At 36.9% G+C, this 21,559-nt stretch overlaps 1 protein-coding gene across 15 annotated transcripts in view; it reads left to right on the top strand.

Moving 5' to 3' along the window:
• Positions 1-21,559, top strand: part of SRBD1 (S1 RNA binding domain 1) — a 226,676-nt gene that overhangs the window by 88,162 nt on the left and 116,955 nt on the right. For all 15 annotated transcript variants that reach the window (XM_045055088.1, XM_045055095.1, XM_045055090.1 and 12 more), the window contains one exon: positions 15,395-15,486. In XM_045055088.1, coding sequence (XP_044911023.1) covers positions 15,395-15,486 — 92 coding nt within the window. The remainder of the gene's footprint in view (positions 1-15,394; positions 15,487-21,559) is intronic.

Below are 21,559 nucleotides of genomic sequence, written 5' to 3'. Positions count from 1 at the left end.
AAAATCATGTTGGAATATGACTCCTGACTATGTGATGTGCTACATTAACATTACTTTAAAGATTGTAGTTTTACTTATAATCATCCTAAATTTGAGTTAGAAAACTTGAAATTAACAGGAAAAATTCATGGGATCCCTTTGATATAAAATATATTTTTAGAACAACATCAAGTCATTTAAAATTTACTTTGGAATAGAGACTTCATACTTAAACAGACTTAAGGGAAATAAAATCATTTTAAAACCTTTTTCAGCCATTGTGCACAGTTACTGTTGGAGGTGATTGCCAGCACTGGAGAATCAGGAAGTGTGTAGTTTAAATTCTTCAGGATCAGATTATATCACGGATTTTCTTTACACATGGTGTTAAGTAGATATTAAGTGACAGCATAACTTGCTTTTCCTTTCTTACCTTTGGGAGTCTCAAGAACTCAGCTTTAGCTTCTAATTTGTGTTATTTTTAGATTTGTTTTTAATTTTAAAGAGTATATGCCTTTACATTGTGACTAATTATCTGAATAACTTAACTTTCTTTAGTATAATGTGTTTTTAAAAGTATGTAAATATCTAGTAGCCAGGTTTTAAAATTTGGGGGCAGGAAACTTTATGAAGGAATGGGGGTGATGTCATTACTTATAGGTAAGATTGGACGTGGAGGTTATGTTTATTCATTTGTTAGTTTTAGGATCCTTTACTTCCTGTTTATGATTTTCTTAACATTGAGTGTTGTTGAGATAAAATATGTTTGCCAAAAACATAGAACATATGGAGTAGAACTTATATGTGAGAGTACTCTTCAGTCCTTATGTGAATGTGGGTCTGTGTTAATCGATATTTACTTTAATCCTTCCCATAAGAATAAGATCTAAAAGTACAAAGATGAGACATTATGTGAGCAACTACATACAGTTGAAGAATAGTACTTGCTGGTTGCTTAGAAGGCAAGACAAGATAATGTACATTCCAACGAATTATTTTAGTATGGAAACAGACACAAGTATATGAAAAGTAAATGAATTTCAGTGGTGTAGCCATAGTAAGTAAAAATGTAGAAAAAAAACAATTTCTAACTTGAATTCAAGTGAGGTCCTGGTTCCTGTTTATGCTTTGTCTTTTGAAGTATGGGAGGAAGTCAGGTGTTTTAATGTATAAATCTTTGGTGCAGTGATCCCTTTGTATATTTGAATAGAGCAAAAACCCTAATGATAATGGATTTCCTATTCCATGGATGGATTAGATCGTTATATTGTGTACTCTTCATCTGAGTGAATCCTAGTTTATTTAGTTTCAGATGTATCTAACTAGATGACCTGATAAATGCTCCTCCGTAAACAAATAACTTATTTTTATGCTTCTGCAGCATCTCCTGCTTTGAATATTCCTCAGGAATCATTATTATGTCTTTTTAAAAATTTTTTTTCAAAGACTTGATTTTTTCATATGTTTTATTTATTTTTGAGAGACAGAGCACAAGTCGGGGAGGGGCAGAGAGAGAGGGAGACACAGAATATGAAGCAGGCTCCAGACTCTGAGCTGTCAGCACAGAGCCCAACGCAGGGCTCGAACCCACAAACTGTGAGATCGTGACCTGAGCCAAAGTGAAGATGCTCAACTGACTGAGCCACCCAGACACCCCTAAAGACTTTATTTTTAAGTGATCTCTACACCCAACTTGGGGCTCAGACTTCAAGATCAAGGGTTGCCTACTCCACCAACCAAGACTTCATTACTGTTTCTTAAGAGTCAGATCTGAGGAGAAACCCGAGACCATCATGCCAATTACATTAACCTCTGGGAACAAAATGCTTATCGATTGACCTTCACAGACAACTTTCAAAAGGCTCCAAAGCTTTATTATCGGGAAAAGATGATTGGGAGGCAAGGAACAGACAAAAGTAGCTATCTAAACAGAAAGAAGTCTGTCCAAGTAGTTCAGAGATCACTTTTTTCTTTTTAAGTCTTGGTTTCACATGATCTTGGCCTAACTTGAGCTCTGATCTTGGCCTAACTTGAGCTCTTTGGTTCTCTTTTACTCCTTTTGCTCCATAGGTAATATGAAGAGGTATTTGTGATGCTGACTTCCTTATGGGAAGTTAGAGTTAGTAGATCTTAAAACGCTTTCAAAAGGTAAAAGTACTATGCAAATGCAGGAGATGTGCATTATTACTTTAGAATAACTGAAAGGGCCCTTGTGAAAATAATGCCCATGTTTAGACTAAGCAAAGCATACTATAGCCATTTTCTTCTCTGCATGGAAGGGGCTAGTTTGACCAAATTATCAGACAGACAGGATAGGGATAGGTACCATTGCACTCAGCTATTTTCCCTTTTGTGAGAATCTTGAAGTTCAGTGTTTCTCTGGGCAGCTAATCTTTGGCAGTGAGGCTTTGTTCTCATAGTGGCATCTGGCACCAGATTGATTTAACCACGTCTGAGGTTTGCTCTTTTCAGAATGTGCTCTCTAGGCAGCTTCTGTGTGGCTGTGACATGACCACACGCTGTTGCTGCTTTTCCTGCCTTCTAGCACCACATGTGAGGCTAAGGCCTTCTGACACCTGCCATTTGGAACTTTTACTTGCTGAAAGATGTCAAGATTTTCAGACAAGATGAAGACAGATATAACTGATCGTTCTTTCCTTTCTCTGGAATCAGATGAGGGCATTTGTTCCATGGATGAATTGCTGAAGTATGCAGCTCTGTTAGCTTTGGAAAGCACATGGGGTTTATGCAGATTTGCGTGTGCTTGTTTATGTGTTCTTATTCTCCTTTATACCTATTTGGTGTGATACCCATTTGCTATTTGTATAAGTAAAGGTTTTAGTGTTTACTTTATGGATTTCACTGGATAAATGGTGAGGGTTAGGGCAGAGTACTCCTCTGTATTCCTCATTTTTATTAAGAACCTCACTAGGAAATTGCATATTTTCAAGGACGAGCTTCTTTTATGACCGTATTGCCATACACATGCACACACTAATGACTGTCAAATCTTCAATGGCCAGGAGTAAGACATCTTATTTGAGGTCCTTGCTGCTTCTGTTTTTTTCTGCCTTGAGCCATCCAGAGGAAAGACTGGTGAATAAAAGACAGAAGTGCTAACCTGTTGAGTTTGTTCCTTGTAGTAACTGGTACCTAAATGATTGAGGAAAGGAGCTGAACTCTGGTATAAAATGAAAGCTTAAAAAGCTATTATATTTTGCTTCTTCTTACCCTTCAGTTTTGTGGCTAAATCGTAATAGGCTGTGTGCTATTATGTAAACTCTTCTGTTTCTCATATCTTGATATTTATGTTGGATCACAAGCCCAGTAACATCACAAAGATGGTGATACCCTAACTTGTTATAATTTAGGAGTTTTCCACTGACTCGAGTTATTTAATTGAAAAAAACCACCACCAACAAAAAAACGTAAATGGGGTGGATGAGAAGATGACTAAAAGTGAAGTTATTGGGATTGTTGAGACTGTGTTGAGAACCCATGGATCACCTGTGAAACTCTATCTTCTGGCATCTCTTTGGACAGCTTCTATTTAGTGGCCTTAAGTGGCTAAGTGGAAAAGGGAGAGTGAATATTGGCCAATAGGCTTGTTCCTTGTAGTGTAATGTATGGAAATTAGTAGAAATATAAAAATCTGTCTCCAGCAATTGGAAGGCAGTGAGGACTAATGACTTCTGTGTTAATCAACAGTATCCATGCATTGGAACAGAAATATTTGCAAACATTTTAGTGGAAGCCTGGTAGTCTTACAGTAATCAAAGCTTCTTGCTTTACATTCTAGGTTAACTTGAATTATATACGGACTTGTGCTGCAAATGGATTTTCTTTATCTTTTAACTGGATCCTTCCTATTTTTAGGGTTTTTCCATAAAGTCACAGAATATGTATCTCAGGTCATGGTTATAGAAACAATGTTCATATAAACTTCTTAATCTTATGATTTACTTTTTGGGTAATCATCAAGGGATAAACATATAGTATTTTGGGTTTCACCTTAGAAACTACTAATCTTACTACTGCTTCTACATGAATTAAACCTACCCTATATATTCTTGAAGTATGTTTCATACACTTGCAAGTTATAGTTCTAGACAAGATTAGAACTTTGGTTGCCATCTTTGGCTCCTCTTGATTTAAGGTTCAATAGCTTTTCAACAAAGGAAGAGCTGTGATGATATATGAATTATCTTAAAAGGCCCTTAAGTGAGGAAGGCTAATAAAATCAGACAAAAATATCAAGATAAATGTATCTTTCAGGGAATGCTCTTGTCTCAATAATCTCTACCATGGCACACCATTTATCTTTGTTCCCATTAATTTGTAGAGTTGATATATTTCTTACATCTTTAAGCATGGTGTTAAAAGCCATAGGACTGATTAATAATTTTGAAAATACTGGCTCAGAAGTTCATATTGTGTAGTGCTAGCATTCCTTCCATTGTTCCCAGTTGATATCTCAGGCCCATTTGCAGCTGAATTTATTCACCCCATAGTATGTTAAAGCCAATTAGTTCCAAATTCTCTTTTCCTCCTAAAAACAGTAAATATATTTAGGATGGTAGTTGTGATAGGCTTTGCTAAAACAAAACAAAACAGAAAAGCGGATGTGAGTGACGTTTACATATTTGCTGATGTAGATGGGAAACCACTAAGCTTTCACATTTTTGAAGGGTTTGTTGTTTCTTTTGAATTTTTGAGGCTTTAGAACAGTGGTTCTCAAAGTATAGCCCTAGACTTCATCAAAATTAAAAACCATTGTGTTTCAAAAGACCATTAAGAAAATGACAGGACAAGCCAAAATTTGGAAGAAAATGTATGCAAGTCACGTGTCTGATAAAGGACTTGTATTTATAATGCATAAAGAACACTTCTGATTCAGTAACAAGGAGACAAGCCAATTAAAAATGGGCAACAGATTTGAATAGGTATTTCCTAAAGAAGATTAGGGAAGGCCAACAAATACGTTGAATAAATGCACAGCATCATTATTAATTAAAGATATATAAATTAAACTACAAGTAAAAAGATACCACATAACTACTAGAATAGCTTTAGTCAAAAAGGCAGACAATAACAAGTATCATCAAGGAAATGAATAAATTGGAGCCCTCGTTAGTTGTACCTAGACAGTTTCTTTTAAAATTAGGCATAAACTTATACTTCAGCATTTCCACTTCTGGGAATCTGTCCAAATGAAATGTGTGTCCAACATAAAGACTTATTCTTTTTTTTTTTTTTAATGTTTTTGTTTTGTTTTTTATTTTGTTTGTTTTTCTGAGAGAGAATCCCAGGCAATCTCTGTGCCAGCAGCACAACAAGGGGGCTTGATCTCAAAAACAGTGAGATCATGACCTGAGCTGAAATCAAGAGTCAGATGTTTAACCGACTGAGCCACCTAGGCTCCCTGCCGCATTATTCTTAATACCAGAAAATTGGAACCAACCCCAAAGTCCATCAACTGGTGAAAAGATAAATAAAATGTGGTGTACCTAGAACAATGGAATACTGTTCAGCACTAAAAAGGAAACACTGATGCTACAACATGGAAGAATCTCAAAAATCTCATAAGTGAAGAAGCCAGACTCAGAAGACCATATATTTTATGATAACATTTATGACACATGTCCAGATGAAGTGAATAGAAAATGGATGCCTGGGGCTGGAGGTGGGAATGAATACTGTAAATGGGCACACACTGTCTTTTGGGGATGAAAGTGTTCTGAAATTGGATTTTGATGATGCTTGTGTAACATTTACTAAAAGTCATTGAATTATACACTTTAAGATGGGTGAATTTTGTGAACTGTGAATTATACCACAGTAAAGCTGTAAAATGAAAAGTGTGGTCCTAGGCCTAGCAGTGCCAGCACCACCAGATAATTTGTTAGTAATGCAAATTCTTGGCCTCGGGAGCAGAAACTCTGGGGGTGGGGCCCAGGGAGCTAAGGTTTAATAGCCTGCAGCACTTTCTGATGCAGGATCATGTTTGAGAACCTTTGTTCTAGAATCAAGGAAGGTCAAATGAGATGAGGATAGTTTGGAGTATGGTGTGTGTACATTCAGACTACCCTGTTCCTGTAACTGCAGGGAAAGTTTGAATTAAGGACTGTTGTAGTAGAGCTAAAGAAAATTACAGGGCAGTGGGAATAAAAATAAACTGGCCTTTCATGTTCTTGCTATGTCCCCACGAGAAGCTTTATGATTGTGATGTTTGTGTACCACATATGTTAGTAAATTCCTGTGTACTTTTAGGCTTGCTGTTACTTAACAAACATAGCATAAACAGGTTCATTTGCCATAACGACAGTGGAAATTTAGATCCTTGAAGGGAATTATTTCTCCTAAATATTTACACAGTATAATATAGCAGAGCCAGAAATGTGCAGTGATCCCAAAAAGGTAAAGATCTGACTATAGATAAAGAAGTAAATGGAGCAGTCAGCTGAACTGAAATTCATTCTCTCCTTCCATCTGTTCAGTGTATCTTTAAAAACCATGATTAGAAAAGTGGTTGATCTGGAGTAGTGGTCTTATTTATGCATGGCCTGTGTGTTCAGGTTTGATTTTTCTTTTTCTTTTTTTTCTCCCTGGCATTATCCGGGTGGCCAAAAGAAATTCTGACGGTAGAGGTTGCTCCAGAATTGGGCTTGGTAATCCAACTCGCAGGCTGCTAGCTGGTGAATGTGTAAGATGATGTTCCTAGATAGGGTCTCCCTTAACAGGGATTGGGGAGCAGCGGGGCGGGGGGGGGGTGATGGGTATGAAAATTGATCAATGTGTGTCATTAGTGAAATTCACTGAGATTGTCAATGGTAATATTTAGAAGAGTATTAGGGAATGTAACACAAACCATTGCTGTTACCAAAACTTTATTCTGTGGGTAGAAGGAACTGGGCTACAAGTTGTTGGCAAAGTAGGTCTGTGTCCTTTTAATTATTGTTATTATTTTACTTTTCATTGTGTCATTTCCTTTGCTTCTCCCCTTTTTTGTTATTGTTCTTTCTTAAAACTTTTAATAATTAGTATTGCATTATTGAACACTTACTATTACTGACAAATATTAGAATAGTATATCTTCTAAGTTGGTAATTCCGATTCTGGGTTCTTTGGGTTTTGTTTTGTTTTGTTTTTGTTTTTTTAGAGAGAGAGAGAGAGCTGGAGAGGGGCAGAGGGAAAGAGAGAGAGAGAATCTTAAGCAGGCTTCTCACCCAACATGGAGCCTGACGTGGGGGATCGATCTCACAACCATGAGATCATGACCTGAGCCTAAATCAGAGTCAGACACTTAACTGACTGAGCCACCCAAGCTGCCCCTGACTTCTGTTATTGGGTGGATAATAAAGGAATAAAATATTTTGCAGTAAGTTTCATTCTAAAAAGTCTGTGCTCTAGCAATCTGAACTCATATTTACTAATGGATAAACTCCCATAGATAAACTAGAAAAGGTGAAAAGATGAGTTAATGAAGCAAACTTTTCCCTTTGTAAGAAAATTCTACACAGTTCTCTGTGCAACTCTCAAATTTATATCTGAATAGCATTATGTTTGAAAAAGAATAAACATATGCAGATAATTGGTTTATTATATGAGTAAGTACAAATTGAGTCAATGAACGATTTTGGAGTTAAATGTAAAAATCAGAAGACGCATACTTTTTGATGTATGGGGGTAGGGGACTCGGCAGATAGGTTGACATCATGTTCTTTAAATTAACACATTTCAAAATGTTGACCAAAGGACATTTTCACTGTAAAATCAGGTCATTATTATTTTTGTGTCTTATCAGTAGTGAACGTGGAATGTTTCCAGTACTGCTGCAGATGACAGTTTCCTCTGCAGTTAATGCTCCTCTCTTTGGGCCGGATTTTCTTGTCTTGGAGTCAGGAGGCCCTGTCCTTTTGCTTAGTCTGACACGTAGGCTCCAGGCCTTGTGGTTGCTCCTGTGGCAGCTTTTTCTTGAGCTCCCTTTGTGGTACCATGCAGTACTTGTGACAACTTCATGTTGATCTCAAACGTAGATGGGGAAAAAGAAATAAAGAAGGGATTTTTAAAAGAGAAAGCAGAAGGTGAAGGGAAGGGATAGAGAGAATAAAAGGGATGCTTACTGTGGAGAGTAGTGGAGATGATCACTTCTGCTGAAGCCATTCTTGGTCAGGAGTAGCTTCTACCTTACTTGAGGGACCCAGCCTACAAATGGGAGACTAGGGGCACCTGGGTGGCTTAGTCAGTTGGACGTCTGACTGTGGCTCAGGTCATAATCTCACATTCATAAGTTTGAACCTGTGTCGGCTCTGAGCTGACAGCTCAGCCTGGAGCCTTCTTCAGATTCTGTATCTCCCTCTCTGTCCCCCTCCCCCACTGGTGCTCTGTCTTTGTCTCTCTCAAAAAATAAATAAACATTAAAAAAAAACAAACCAAATGGGAGACAAGCTCTCCATCCTTTTTGTCTTTCAGTTTGTTGACAGTATAGCCTGTGTGTTTGTTGCTTTCCCCTGTAATAGCATTTGAAGATACCAGTGATTTTTGGCATCTCTGGCATTGAATGTCCTACTGCCAGTAGTACCAGTGATTTCAACATAATATTTCGACACAGTGGTCCACTGTAGAGACATAGCATCCTTGTGAACATAGACCTCTGATACTAAATAGCATCAAAACTAACCGTTGGTTTGTTTAGAGCCTGGAAGGATAGGTAGCTGGTGCTCTGAGGAAGCTCAAACTCCAAATTAAAGTTCGGCTCTGTAGTTGCTAATTTGGGTCTTCCTTTTTTTTTTTTCTCTGTGGCTGCAAAGTGTTCTTTTTATCTATGTATGGAGCACTGAAGGAAAGGTAGCCGAGGGAATTCTGTACTGTTGAAATCTTGCTGTGTGGGTAAGGTATGATAGGATGTCCATCTGGGAGTACGTACCCACCTTTGGTAGACATTTTAAGTTCTCCCGGGATTATGATGGGTCCTCTGTGTGATTACTGTACCTTTGCCAGGCTTATTCTCTTTGGAAAATGCTCAGATTTTGAAAGAAGGCTTGGAATTATGTTTTTTTCTTTTCTTTCTCTCTTTTTTAAAACTAGCAATTGAATTGTTTCTAACGAGTCATCCACCAGATGGTGCTAGTGTTACATATCTGAAGGTGAACTTCTTTGGCGCTATTGAAATCTTGAGCTTGTGTGTTTTCTTTTTCTCTTTCACCATATTGTTTTTAGTGGTTTTTGGTTTTTTTTTTCCACGCACCCAGCTTTCCTGGCACACTACCGTGTCACCTTGCTTCTGGTACGCTGTGGGTAGTGAACTGATTGTTCATTGGTGATCATGAAGGATAACTTGGGAAGTGGATTCAGAGGCCAAGGACTGAGTAAAACTTAAGGATATATGAAATATGTAATTTCTTGTGAAATTTTTCATCTTACATTTGTTTCTTATCTAGCCTGTGTGTATAAATTGAGAACTTGTTCTTTCTGCTCCAGCTTTCTTTTGTTATGGCAATGTCATAAAACTTATTGTTTGAGATCTAGAAGCCATGTGTGGAAGTTATTTGTAACAAATGATATGTTTACCCATATTAAATTCAAAATAACTTTAATAACTGTACAAGAAAGTTTGGTAGAATAAAAGAGAATGTTGGGTGCTATGTGATACCATCTTTTGTGGCAATTAGCAATTGTTATTTTAAACTTAAATTTTAAACTTTTTCTGTTTACAAATATTACATGGCTATTGAAAAAAAATTAAAAAAAAACAAGAATGCAATTAAAGGAGTAACTCATTTAAGCACTTTTAACATCACATAAATCTTTTTTTCTTTTTATGTAAAAATTTAGGTAAATTTTAAAATATTAGATTGGTCTTATCATAGTCCTTTTTTTTTTTTTAAGTTTATGTATTTATTTTGAGAGAGAGAGAGCATGAGCTGGGAAGGGGCAAAGAGAGAGGTAGAGAGAATCCCAACTAGGCAGAGCCTGTCGCGGGGTCTCAACCTCACAAACTGCCAGATCATGATCTGAGCCAAAATCGAGTCAGAAGCTCAATTGACTGAGCCACCCAAATACCCCTCATGTTTTAGTCTTATAACCATTTTTTTTTCACTTAGTTTTTGGCAACTAATTTTTAGTGACAGTGTAGCTTTTTATTTAATGAACCCTCTAATGATAGGGGTTTTGGTTTTCAGTTTCTTTCCATTAAAGCTATGCTCTGACAAATAGCACTTGTTCGTTTTTTGTGTATTTTTAAATATCTTTTGTATAAATTCTTAAAAATATAATAGCTGATTCAGAAAGGATGCATATTTTTTTAACTTCTGATTTATATTTTCAGGATACCATCCAGAAGAGTTCTACAGCTTAAACCTCTTTAACAGTTTATGATTTTGCTTGTTTCCTTACTTCCTTATCATCACCAGGTTACTCTAGTTTTTAAAGTGTCTAGACATTGCTCATTTGAAACTCCCTGAAATGACAGTTCATCACTAAATATAGGAACTTAAAATTGCTTTGATATTGTCCTAGAAATAAACTTTGTGCTTTAACCATTAAATCCTAGAGCCCCTTGTGTTCACGGGGTTTTGCTTTGGACCTTGTTTCCTATCCCTAAAGGACAACAGCCATCCTTTCATACTTTAGAACAGGTTATCTTGTGTGCAGAGCACAGAATCCAGGTCTGTGTTGCCTAACTTTTTTAGTACTATGTATTACTTGTTGCGGAGCTTAGCTCAAAGCATTTACTCTCTTTCCATATGAATGTTTCTCAGTCTGAAAATTTGGAAGAAGAGTTTTTAGATCAATTATTTTTAAAAACTGTAGTGAAATAAGCTGTGCATTTAACCTAGTAGTTAGTGTGTATTATTATTATTATTTTTTTTTTGGTGGGCAGAAGGAAGATATGAAAGCCGTTAGCTAATAGTAAGGTTTGAGGAATTCCAATGTACTTTTGAAAAGAATTAAAAACACATCAGTTTTTGTTAATTTAAGCAATATATCCTGGCTGATTTTGATATCTTCCTAAATAACTGCATTTTCATTTAAGTAGATTACCTTTGAATTAAATTCTCCTGTTGACGTGAGGAGGCATGTGATTTAAAATAAGAGAAAACAAAGCTATTTTCATATTTGGGAAATGGGGAGAAGAGAGGAGACATCATGTAACCTTGTAAATGAATGTGAAAACTATTAGTCTAATAACTTAAAAAAACAAATGGCTAGTTCCCCTGTCTCATGAAAGGAATCCCCACCCTCCATCTCAATTTCATAAAAGAAAATTGCCATTTTCTTATTGTCAGAATGAATAGTCACTCTAAGAAAACTACTTGAGAACTGGGTTCTAAAAGATTCATCAACATACAATCTCTTTTGGCAGAAGATACTTACAAATTCTGTAGTTTAAGCCTAGCTTTAAAAAAAATAAAATTATATTGATAAATGGTCAGATTTATGTAATATTGAATTTTACTTGAGATAACAAAATTTAGCATTTTTAACTTAAAGAGTTTTTATTAAAATTTTAAAAAATGAATTTAAGAGTAAATGCATCTGTGTTGTGGGCATTTCAGTTTTTAGTTTTGAGTGTATGGTTTGTATATTTTTAAATAAAAGAGACCCTAAAATCATGCTGAGTTTGATTAAGTGTTTTTAAAAATACCTATTTAATTACAGAGCATTATTACAGTAACATATATATCTGGTAAAATGTGAGTCCAGTGTGGTAGCTCCTGAAATGTACTTTCCTATTTTTAACATTTGAGATATTTGCCATATATATATATTTAGGTATTTACATGTACCAGCAATTTCATTGAAGGAACTTCAGAGCACTGTAATAATATTGAACCCTTAGTTCATTTACAATTCTCTCATTTAAATTCCCCCCAAATACTAAGTTCTGCTCAAAGTCTTGTCTGCTTTATGGCAAAATAAAGAAAGTAATCAAATTGCTAAGATTATGAGTCCAGTTTCTTTACACCTGAGAGAAATTTGTTTTATGGAATATAATATTTATTAAATCAGGAGCTGTCTGAATTTTATGTAAAGTTCCTTTTTGCTTTTTTCAAAATATATTAGAGAAAATTGGAGTACTTTTCCAATAATTTATTGGGAAACTTGCAATACACAGAAAGTGGCTTATAAAATCTAGCATGCTCTCTGAATGTCTATCCTTGAAATCCAAATAGGAGTGAACAGAATGGGGGTGGGGTCATTATAACTTTTGTTCTTCTCAGCTTCTCCTGGAAAAAATCATCACCACTCCCAGCTTGATTTGTTTCATTTAATTCTTGCCACATACACTTCTTAGGTCCTTCAGTGTTTTATATTGAAGAAGTCAGTGTTGAGGTTTTTCTGTTCATTTAGATTATTGGAGCATTCTGATCTGTGCTTAGTACTGAACTGTTTATTGGACCCATGCTATGTAATAACTAAAGCATATGAAATTTACTACATTTTGTATTGATTTAATATTAATGTTAATCTAAAATCTTTTGGTGCCGTGTGTCACATCTGTTTTGTATTCCTCTGTTTAAAAGAAGTGGCAGTGTGGTATTTGGAGGAATATTTATTATCTGAGTGTTTTTCTTTGCAACAGTTTCCCTCAGTCTACTGAGAATTATACCTTCCAAGAGACAGTGAATCACCCAGAAAATTCTCAGGTACCAAGTTGCTAAAGGCCACAGTTAATTGGAATTTGTATTTACCACTTCAGTCTCCTTTACTTAATAGTGGTAATTTTGGAGCCTTCTTGAAATGATAGAAAATAAATTTGTGGTGAAATTTTAAAAAATATTCTTTTCCCTTAATAATAGGTCCAGCCTGCACTTCATGGATGCTCTAGGTTTTTTTAGGAAAAACAAAACAAAACAAAACTTTGTTAGACTGTTGATTTGTGTTTGAAACCAGATTTTCCATGACTAGTGACTGAATATTCTTATACTGTGATGGTGCTTCCTAACCTCTTTTGGGGTTGTGGATTTCTTTAAGTAATCAGTGAAAACTATAATCCTTTTTCCTAGAAAAAATGGATAAACACAAATATTTTGTATACAGTTTTTATTAATCCTGTTTTTCCTTGCCTAGAAGACCAAGGGCCCCAGGTAAGGAAGTACCACTATGATGGAACTGAAAAATCCCTTCTAGTATGTTGGTTTTAACATCCTATTATGCCACACTAAGAGTTTTCTTCACTTCAAGCTTTATTTGACATTACATTTTCTCCTTGATCATTACATAGTAGAAGATAAGCAGAATCTAACTCTTATATTGAAGAAAAAGCACAATTACCTTTTCATTTTATTTTTTTATTTTTTTTTTAATTTTTTTTTAACGTTTATTTATTTTTGACACAGAGAGAGACAGAGCATGAACGGGGGAGGGGCAGAGAGAGAGGGAGACACAGAATCGGAAGCAGGCTCCAGGCTCTGAGCCATCAGCCCAGAGCCCGACGCGGGGCTCGAACTCACGGACCGCGAGATCGTGACCTGAGCTGAAGTCGGACGCTTAACCGACTGAGCCACCCAGGCGCCCCCCCTTTTCATTTTAAAGTCCATCTCTGAAATCATAGAACATATTTGACCTTCTCCATGCTTTAGGTTCTGTTAGACACAGAAAACAAAACCCATTTTACCTTTTGATTGGAAGTGAAGGCATTGAAAGAGAGAAATGTGCTCCTATGGATCCATTATTTAAGAAAATGGTTCTTCTTTAAAAAGATATTATTACATGTATTGTTTAGTACAAAAATATGGGCTTTCATTTTAATGAGGGGTTGTAAAGCTATTCAGAAGTTATTTGTGCTTTCTGCTGGTTAAGAGCTCATTCTTGGGTTTCAAGCAGATTAGGGTTCAAATCCACCTCAGTAGTTTACCTTCCAAATGACCTTGGGCATATTACTTATCTGTTAAAGCAAATTTTGTAATACACACTCATTTACCTCCTTTTGTATCCCGAGGGTAGTATTGATGAGGAACAGGATAAACAGCCTTGCTTTTCAATCACAGCGTGTTCATTTTTCCTATTATGAAATTTAGGACAATAGACTTGGTTGCAAAAAAAAAAATAAATCTTCATATTCCCCAAAATAATCTTCTCAAATCTTGGTGGTTTTTAATTGTTGTCAAAGTTCGGTCAAGAGTTCTTGAAACACAAGGGGTAACAAACTAACTTTTTCACACTTTTCTTTGTCAGTGTTCAGCTCTTAAAAGGGGGCAATATGTTAAAAGGTATCCACTAAACTTGTCTCATAATTGAAGTAAATATTGAGGAACAGAGAAGGGAAGAAGTTTCTAATAGTGGATTAAAAATTAAGTGCTAATATGTTTCTGCTTTTGAGTCTTAATGCCTATATGGCATGGCAGAGAGGTATAGGTCTTGTAAATTCTAAGGGTAGATGATGTTTCTTTGCATGTTTTGTCATTAAAAAATGCCTCTAATTTTAAAAATGTTGAATGAACTGTAGTGATGTCAACCACCATAAACAGGTCAGCTGCAGAAGAGTGGTGTATGAAGTATTTGGAGGCAAAGAAGAAAGGAAGAGGATGATGTATGGGATGCTTTGATTAAATAGATGCTGAAATGAAATGGTTTGACCAATTGCCTGAGGTCAAAGGCTTCAAGTTTACTGAAGGATGATTTTAGATTCTCCTGAAAAGAAGTGGGATAATATCCCATCTGATCCCCTTCCTGTTCACATTGTGGTTGTTCATTATAATTGAGTAATAATAATGGAAGTGTCTATGGCAGTGGTTTTTGTATATATCCACGTATGTACATATCCACACACATGTGTATGTGCTTTCCATGATGCTTTAGAATGGTTAACTCAGTTGGGAGTCATTAAGTGTCAGTCAACAGCGGATTATAAAGAGAATTTCAGTGTATTCTGGAAATTTGAAGTTGGCATCAGGGGAGAGTATCCATTGTGTTTTTCTATAATCTATTTGATTACTATGGAGAGGAAACCACTGAATGAATTCATTATGTATTTAAACCTGTGTATTTCTAGGGCACCTGGGTGACTCAGTTAAGCATCTAACTCTTGCTTTTTGACTCAGCTCACCATCTCAGGGTTTGTGGATTCGAGCCCTGCATTGGGCTCTGCGCTGACAGCTTGGCACCTGCTTTGGATTCTCTCTTCCCCTTCTCTCTGCCTTTCCCCTGCTCGCTCACTCTCTCTCTGTCTCTCTCTCTCTCTCAAAAAATAAATAAACCTAAAAAATAATAAACCTCTGTATTTCCTCTGTGCAGAACACAAACATTACTTGATCACTTTATGTTTATGAAAAATGCTATAGGTACCACTGAAATAAAAAGAGAACAGGTGTTTTTTTTTTTTTCTTATAATACCCAGTCTTATTCATTTATTTTCTTCTACCAGGCAGAAAGTTTGGAAAATTATATTCCCCCTTTTGTTTCTTCTCAGTATCGTCAGTGAAGCAGGGGCATCAATCTACAGTGTCAGCCCTGAAGCTAACAAAGAGATGCCGGGGCTGGACCCTAATTTGAGAAGTGCAGGTAAGAAACTACGAACCATCACAAAAGCATGTGATTGTGATACTTTGGACTTATGTTTTAAGCAAGCAAAATATTTATCCAAAATCATTTAGAAGATATATACGTAAGAATTGGCATGTTAGGAAGAAAGTGGTTGATTAGGATAATTAGAATTATGGAACAGAAGAGGAAGAATACTAGAAATTAGCCCAAAATGCCTTTAGTAAAATTAAATGCTTGAAAGTTAATAATAAAATTAATAAGATACTCTAAGATCTCATATTATTACTATAAAATATTATTTATTATAACTTTTTATTGGCAAAATTAATATATTAACCTAAATATATTTATATTGCAAATTAAACACGCATAGTTTATTGCTAAATATTTGTCAGATGACCAGTTTCTCTTGTCTTGCTAATGCGGTTTCATTTAATGTTTAAAACAGCCTGCTTTGAGTTTAGTCACATTAAGTTGCTTTGGTTTCTGTTTTGTGGAATAGTTAAAATCTTGTGTGAAGAAATTAAGATAGTTTGATATGTCCTGTGGAAATAATTTGTATTATAAGGAAAATGTTAACTCTGGTCAGAACATTTTTCTGTGTAATAGCTGGAAATTTAGACTTTGTGAGGGACTTTTGAAAAAATTTTTAACTTAAAATTTCATTGGCTATTCTTCAAGTTTCATTGGCTATTCTTGAAATATGTACCTGGAGATACATATTTGAAATTTTTTGCATTAATCTGAGGCTAAAAGCCTACTTACATCCAAAAGAGCTTGTAGTTTCCCTTTGATTGTTTGCTCCATGATACAGTCCCCTGTCTAACATGGTCATCTTCTCAAACTCAGATCCCAGCTCAAAATTTTGATCCTTCTGTGAAACTTTTCCCTGTCACAGCAGTTCAGCGTGGGCTTTGTCTCCTTGCCATGTGCTTGGTCGGAGGAGGAGATATAGTAATCATATTGGGAACTGCTAATAATTGCCTTAATCTCATAGTTGCCCTTTGAGACATTTATTATTCCCACTTTACAGATGAGGAAACCAAGGCTTAAAGAGGCCACATAACGAATAAGTGTATATATATGTACTTCTATAATAAAAGGATACTTTTCTTTCTTAAATAATAAAATTCAAAACCTTCCAAGTTGGTGGCACTGAAAGATAATCTTCTAACAGAACGTTTGAGAGAAATATTGTCTGGGGGGTGGCAGTCTCTCAGACCTCCCACTGCTACGGGGGCTGCTGTTTCTCTTCACCACTGGCCTACATGGGTAATTGTCACAGTGTTGTGGGTGAGACAGGATTACAACATCCCAACAAGACTCTCTGAAAATAGGAGATAATAAAAAGAGGAATCATTATATGGTCCTACTTACTCAGATTCCAAAGGCTGGCTGTGTCTTCAGTGTGTGATTCACCACAGGTATGCCTTCCTTCTGTGATTCAGCTTGCTCTCGTATGGCAGTGACTATGTTTGATCCATATCAACTGAAAAAATCTACCTAGACATATTGAGTCTTCCAGGAGTGGGCCTGAAGGCAAATACTGAAAGAAGCTTGGAGTCTCCATTCTTGGTTTTCTAGGGCCGCCACCTTTTCAATTCCTGATTTCTGACCAGAGGTCCTTCTCTTTCCTAGTGACTGATGCCAGGGATGACTTTATACTTCATTTGAGACCTGTGCTACCTATGGGTGTGGGTTTTACTTTTCAACCCTCTGTAAGTTTACTCTGTCTGAACATAACAGAACCTTAACATTCATACAGTGTTAAACGTAATGTAAGATGACCTTCCGATCACTACATCTTCTGACCTGTTTGTCAGCCTATTGAAAGCGGAGGTTATCCTTATATGTGCTTATAGTCTCCCATAATAAGTTCATCATACATGTGAGGCATTTCAATTGGATAGATAGAATAGTAGGTAGGTGATATTAAAATGTTTATTATAGATTTCTGACTTAAAAAAGAAGATTGAGTATACCTGTTATTCCTTTACTCCTTTCTGAACTCCCACCAAAATGACAGTAACATGACAGAAAGAAGGCAGAAACTCAGGACAAGGAGGATGGAGAGGAAAGAACAGCAACAATCATTTTGAAGCTAGAAAGCAGATGACTGAATAAGAAGTAAGGTAGCCAACTTGAGAGAGTCGAATACTAAGAGAGCATGTAGAAAACAGAACTAACCTGAAGTGGTCATGGAACCCTTACAGGTTCAGGAAATTCACCAGGTTACCTTTAGAAGTATCTTGTGAGGGCAGTGGGTGGGTCTAAAGTAAGAGGATTGATTGAAAGTTTTGTTTAAAGGGCAATTAGACCAAGTTAAACCCAGCAATTCCACTCCTAGGTGTATACTCAAAGTTGAAAACAAGGACTCAAACAAAATACTTGTACACTGTGCTTATAGCAGCACTATTCACAATAGCCCAAAGCTGGGAACAACCCAAAGTCCATCTGTGGCTGAATGGATAAACAAAATGTGGTATATCCATACAATGGGATATTATTTTTAGCCATAGAAAAGAAGTACTGACATGTGCCACAACATGGATGAACCTTGGAAACATGCTGAGTAGAAGAAGCCAACACGAAACGCCACATATTGTATGGTTGCATTTATATGAAATGTACAAAATAGGCTGAGCTATAAAAGCAGAAAGCTGATTGGTTGTCATCGGGCACTGAGAAGAGGGGAAAATGAAGAGGGACTGCTTAATGGGTACAGGGTTTTCTTTGGGGGGCGTTGAAACTGTTTTGGAACTTGATAGAGGTGGTGGTTTGTACAACAGTGTAAGTATAATAAATGGCACTGAATTGTACTCATTGGTTAATTTTATGTTACGTAATTTCGCTTCAGTTAAAAAAAAGACCTTCCATTCCACACGGTTAAGTGATTGTTCTTTCACCTTTGCAGAAGACCGGAGATTTGTTTCTCTGGAGAGGGCTAAACAGAAAGTCTGTATACTGGAGGACACAGGTTATACGTGAGAGTTGGGATAGCTACTGAAGAAGGGATTAAATAATTACTTATATGTTGATGTAGAGGTCTTGGAGAGCACTAAGTCCTCCATGCAGGAGATAGGGGAATTCTGACACCTAGACAAGAGAAAATACCTAAAGAACTGAGATCAGAGGTACAAACAGAAATGGGCCAAATCACCATATAATGAAGCCCACAGCTGATAAACTTCACATTTAGGCAAAGCATTTAGAGGCAGCTTTTTGGTACCCTCTTCCTGATGGACAGTCAAGGGTCACCTGTCATTTAAGGAAACTTACACTGTTAAAGATAGATGGGGGGGAGGGGCGGGGAGGGGACAGTACAGAAGCCACTTGGGTGAAATAAAGACTTTAGAAAAAGAAGAAAAACTTTTACATCCTTAGAGAAATGAAAGATATTTCATTCATTTAAATAAACTTTACATAGGGGCGCCTGGGTGGCTCAGTCGGTTAAGCGCCGACTTCGGCTCAGGTCACGATCTCGCGGTCCGTGAGTTCGAGCCCCGCATCGGGCTCTGTGCTGACAGCTCAGAGCCTGGAGCCTGTTTCAGATTCTGTATCTCCCTCTCTCTGACCCTCCCCCATTCATGCTCTGTCTCTCTCTTTCTCAAAAATAAACGTTAAAAATTTAAAAAAATAAATAAATAAATAAATAAACTTTACATAAAATAAAATTAACCCTTTTTAGGTGAATTTTTGAATTTGTCTATGCATTTTGAAAAGCTTAAACTAGTCGGGTAACCACAACCACTGACACCACAATCAAGATAAAGAATATTTTTATCAGGTCAACAGATTTGTCAGCTTCTTGTTCAGAAATGTAGTTATTAATTAGGGGATCAAGATCATTAATAAGCTTTATAATGAAAAAATTCTTATTTGGAGTTGTTGAATGAAAAAAGACAGCACTGGGAAATTTTACTTAGCTTCCTCTGTTGCTGTCTGATGGCAAGGGGAAATTTAAAATGAGGTGAGTGTTGGACTTTAGAAATAAAAATTTCCACTTTGATATTCTTAGATAACAGAATATGTCATATTTTTAGATAACAGAATAAGGCAAATTTTTTTAAATCTCACTAACCTTGAGATCATGACCTGAACCAAAATCAAGAATTGGATACTCAACCAACCAAGCCACCCAGGCACCCCCAGAATAAGGCAGATTTAGGAGAATACAGTTATTACAGTCTTTTAAGCAGGAAGTTTATTTGCTTTAGAAGCTTTAAGATTCTAGATATTTCATAGAACTGAAGACCAAAACCCATACCTTTTTATCCTTCAGATAGAAGGCATATTATGAAGGAGAGGGAAACAGTGCTTTCAAGGATGCTACATACAGTGGTGCAGGTTGTACACTGTACATCCTGCCTAACCACATGCCGAAGCTCTGGTTGCTTACCTTTAGCACTCAGTCTGTGCTCCCTGCCCCACTTTTTGGTGTAACTAACAGAATTTTTCCCTCTAATGCTTAATTTTGTCTCAGTAGCAGTTGAGTTGTCTCCCTTTACACATCGAGTTACATTTTTCCCATTTAACAAGTTACCATATATTAAAGACTAAATTCCTACGTATCCTTTTTGTCATCTTTTCATTGGTCTGTCTAATGTGCCACAATGCAAGAAGCTCTCAATTACTGTGGCTTATGATGTGATTTGCTTTAATCTTCTTTTAATGGCACTTTTCTTTTTTTAATGTTTTTTTAATTTATTTTTGAGAGAGCGCATGCGTGCGCGCGCGTGCGCGCACACACACACACACACACACACACACACACAACAGATGCGCGCTCGCGGGAGGGGCAGAGAGAGAGAGAGAGAGAGAGAGAGACACACACACACACACACACACACACACACACACACACACACACACAGAATTGGAAGGCTCCAGGCTCCGAGCTGTCAGCACAGAGACTGATGCACAGCTTGAACTCAGAACTACGAGATCATGACCTGAGCTGAAGTCGGATGCTTAACCAACCAAGCCACCAAGATGCCCCTTAATGGTGCTTTTCTTATGCATTTCTTTTTTTCCATATAAATTTTAGAGCCATTTAATTAATATTTTTAAATCTCTAGAATATAAAGTGAACTTCTTTCTGTTAAATTGGCACTTTTATCTACATTCTGTACACTTAAAAAAATTTTTTTTAACATTTATTTATTATTGAGAGACAGAGAGACACAGAGCGTGGGCAGGGGAGGGGCAGAGAGAGGGGGAGACACAGAAGCAGGCTCCAGGCTCTGAGCTGTCAGACACAGAGCCCAATGTGGGGCTCAAACTCACAAACCGTGAGTCAAAGTTGGATGTTTAAAAAAATTTTTTTTTCAACATTTATTTATTTTTGGGACAGAGAGAGACAGAGCATGAACGGGGGAGGGGCAGAGAGAGGGAGACACAGAATCGGAAGCAGGCTCCAGGCTCTGAGCCATCAGCCCAGAGCCTGACGTGGGGCTCGAGCTCACGGACCGCGAGATCGTGACTTGGCTGAAGTCGGACGCTTAACCGACTGCGCCACCCAGGCGCCCCCAAAGTTGGATGTTTAACCGACTGAGTCATCCAGGGGCCCCTGTACACTTTATTTTTATTACTCGCAGGCGATATACAACACAGTAAATGGATTGTCCTCCGTGATACTTTCTTATTGGTTGTTGATGGCATATGGTACTGCTTAGTTATTGTCTGGGTGTCTTTTAAAACCAGCCAGTTGAAATGTTGCTAGTTTTGATATTTTTTCAGTTGACTTGCTTGGGTTTTCTAGGTAGTCAGTCATCATCTGCAAATCGTCGTCATCATCATCATTATCTAGTTTCTATCTCTTCAGTAATTATACCTTGTTCAGTTGCGTTGACTAGAATTTCCTGAACAATGGTGAATAGTAACAGTGATATAGAGATATATTGACATCATGTGGGCAAAATAGTATTTGGCATATGTTTGGATATACTACATTTAAAAAAATATAGGGGTGCCTGGGTGGCTCAGTTGATTAAGCATCTGACTTGATTTCAGCTCAGGTCATGATCCCATGATTCATGAGTTCAAGCCCCACGTCGGGCTCTGCTCTGGCAGGGCAAAGCCTGCTTAGGAT

The sequence above is a fragment of the Felis catus genome, chromosome A3 (assembly GCF_018350175.1).
Source record: "Felis catus isolate Fca126 chromosome A3, F.catus_Fca126_mat1.0, whole genome shotgun sequence".
In the NCBI taxonomy this organism is placed as follows: Eukaryota; Metazoa; Chordata; class Mammalia; order Carnivora; family Felidae; genus Felis; species Felis catus.
Note: the sequence above shows the minus strand (reverse complement) of the source record. Positions and strands in the feature narration are given on the sequence as shown.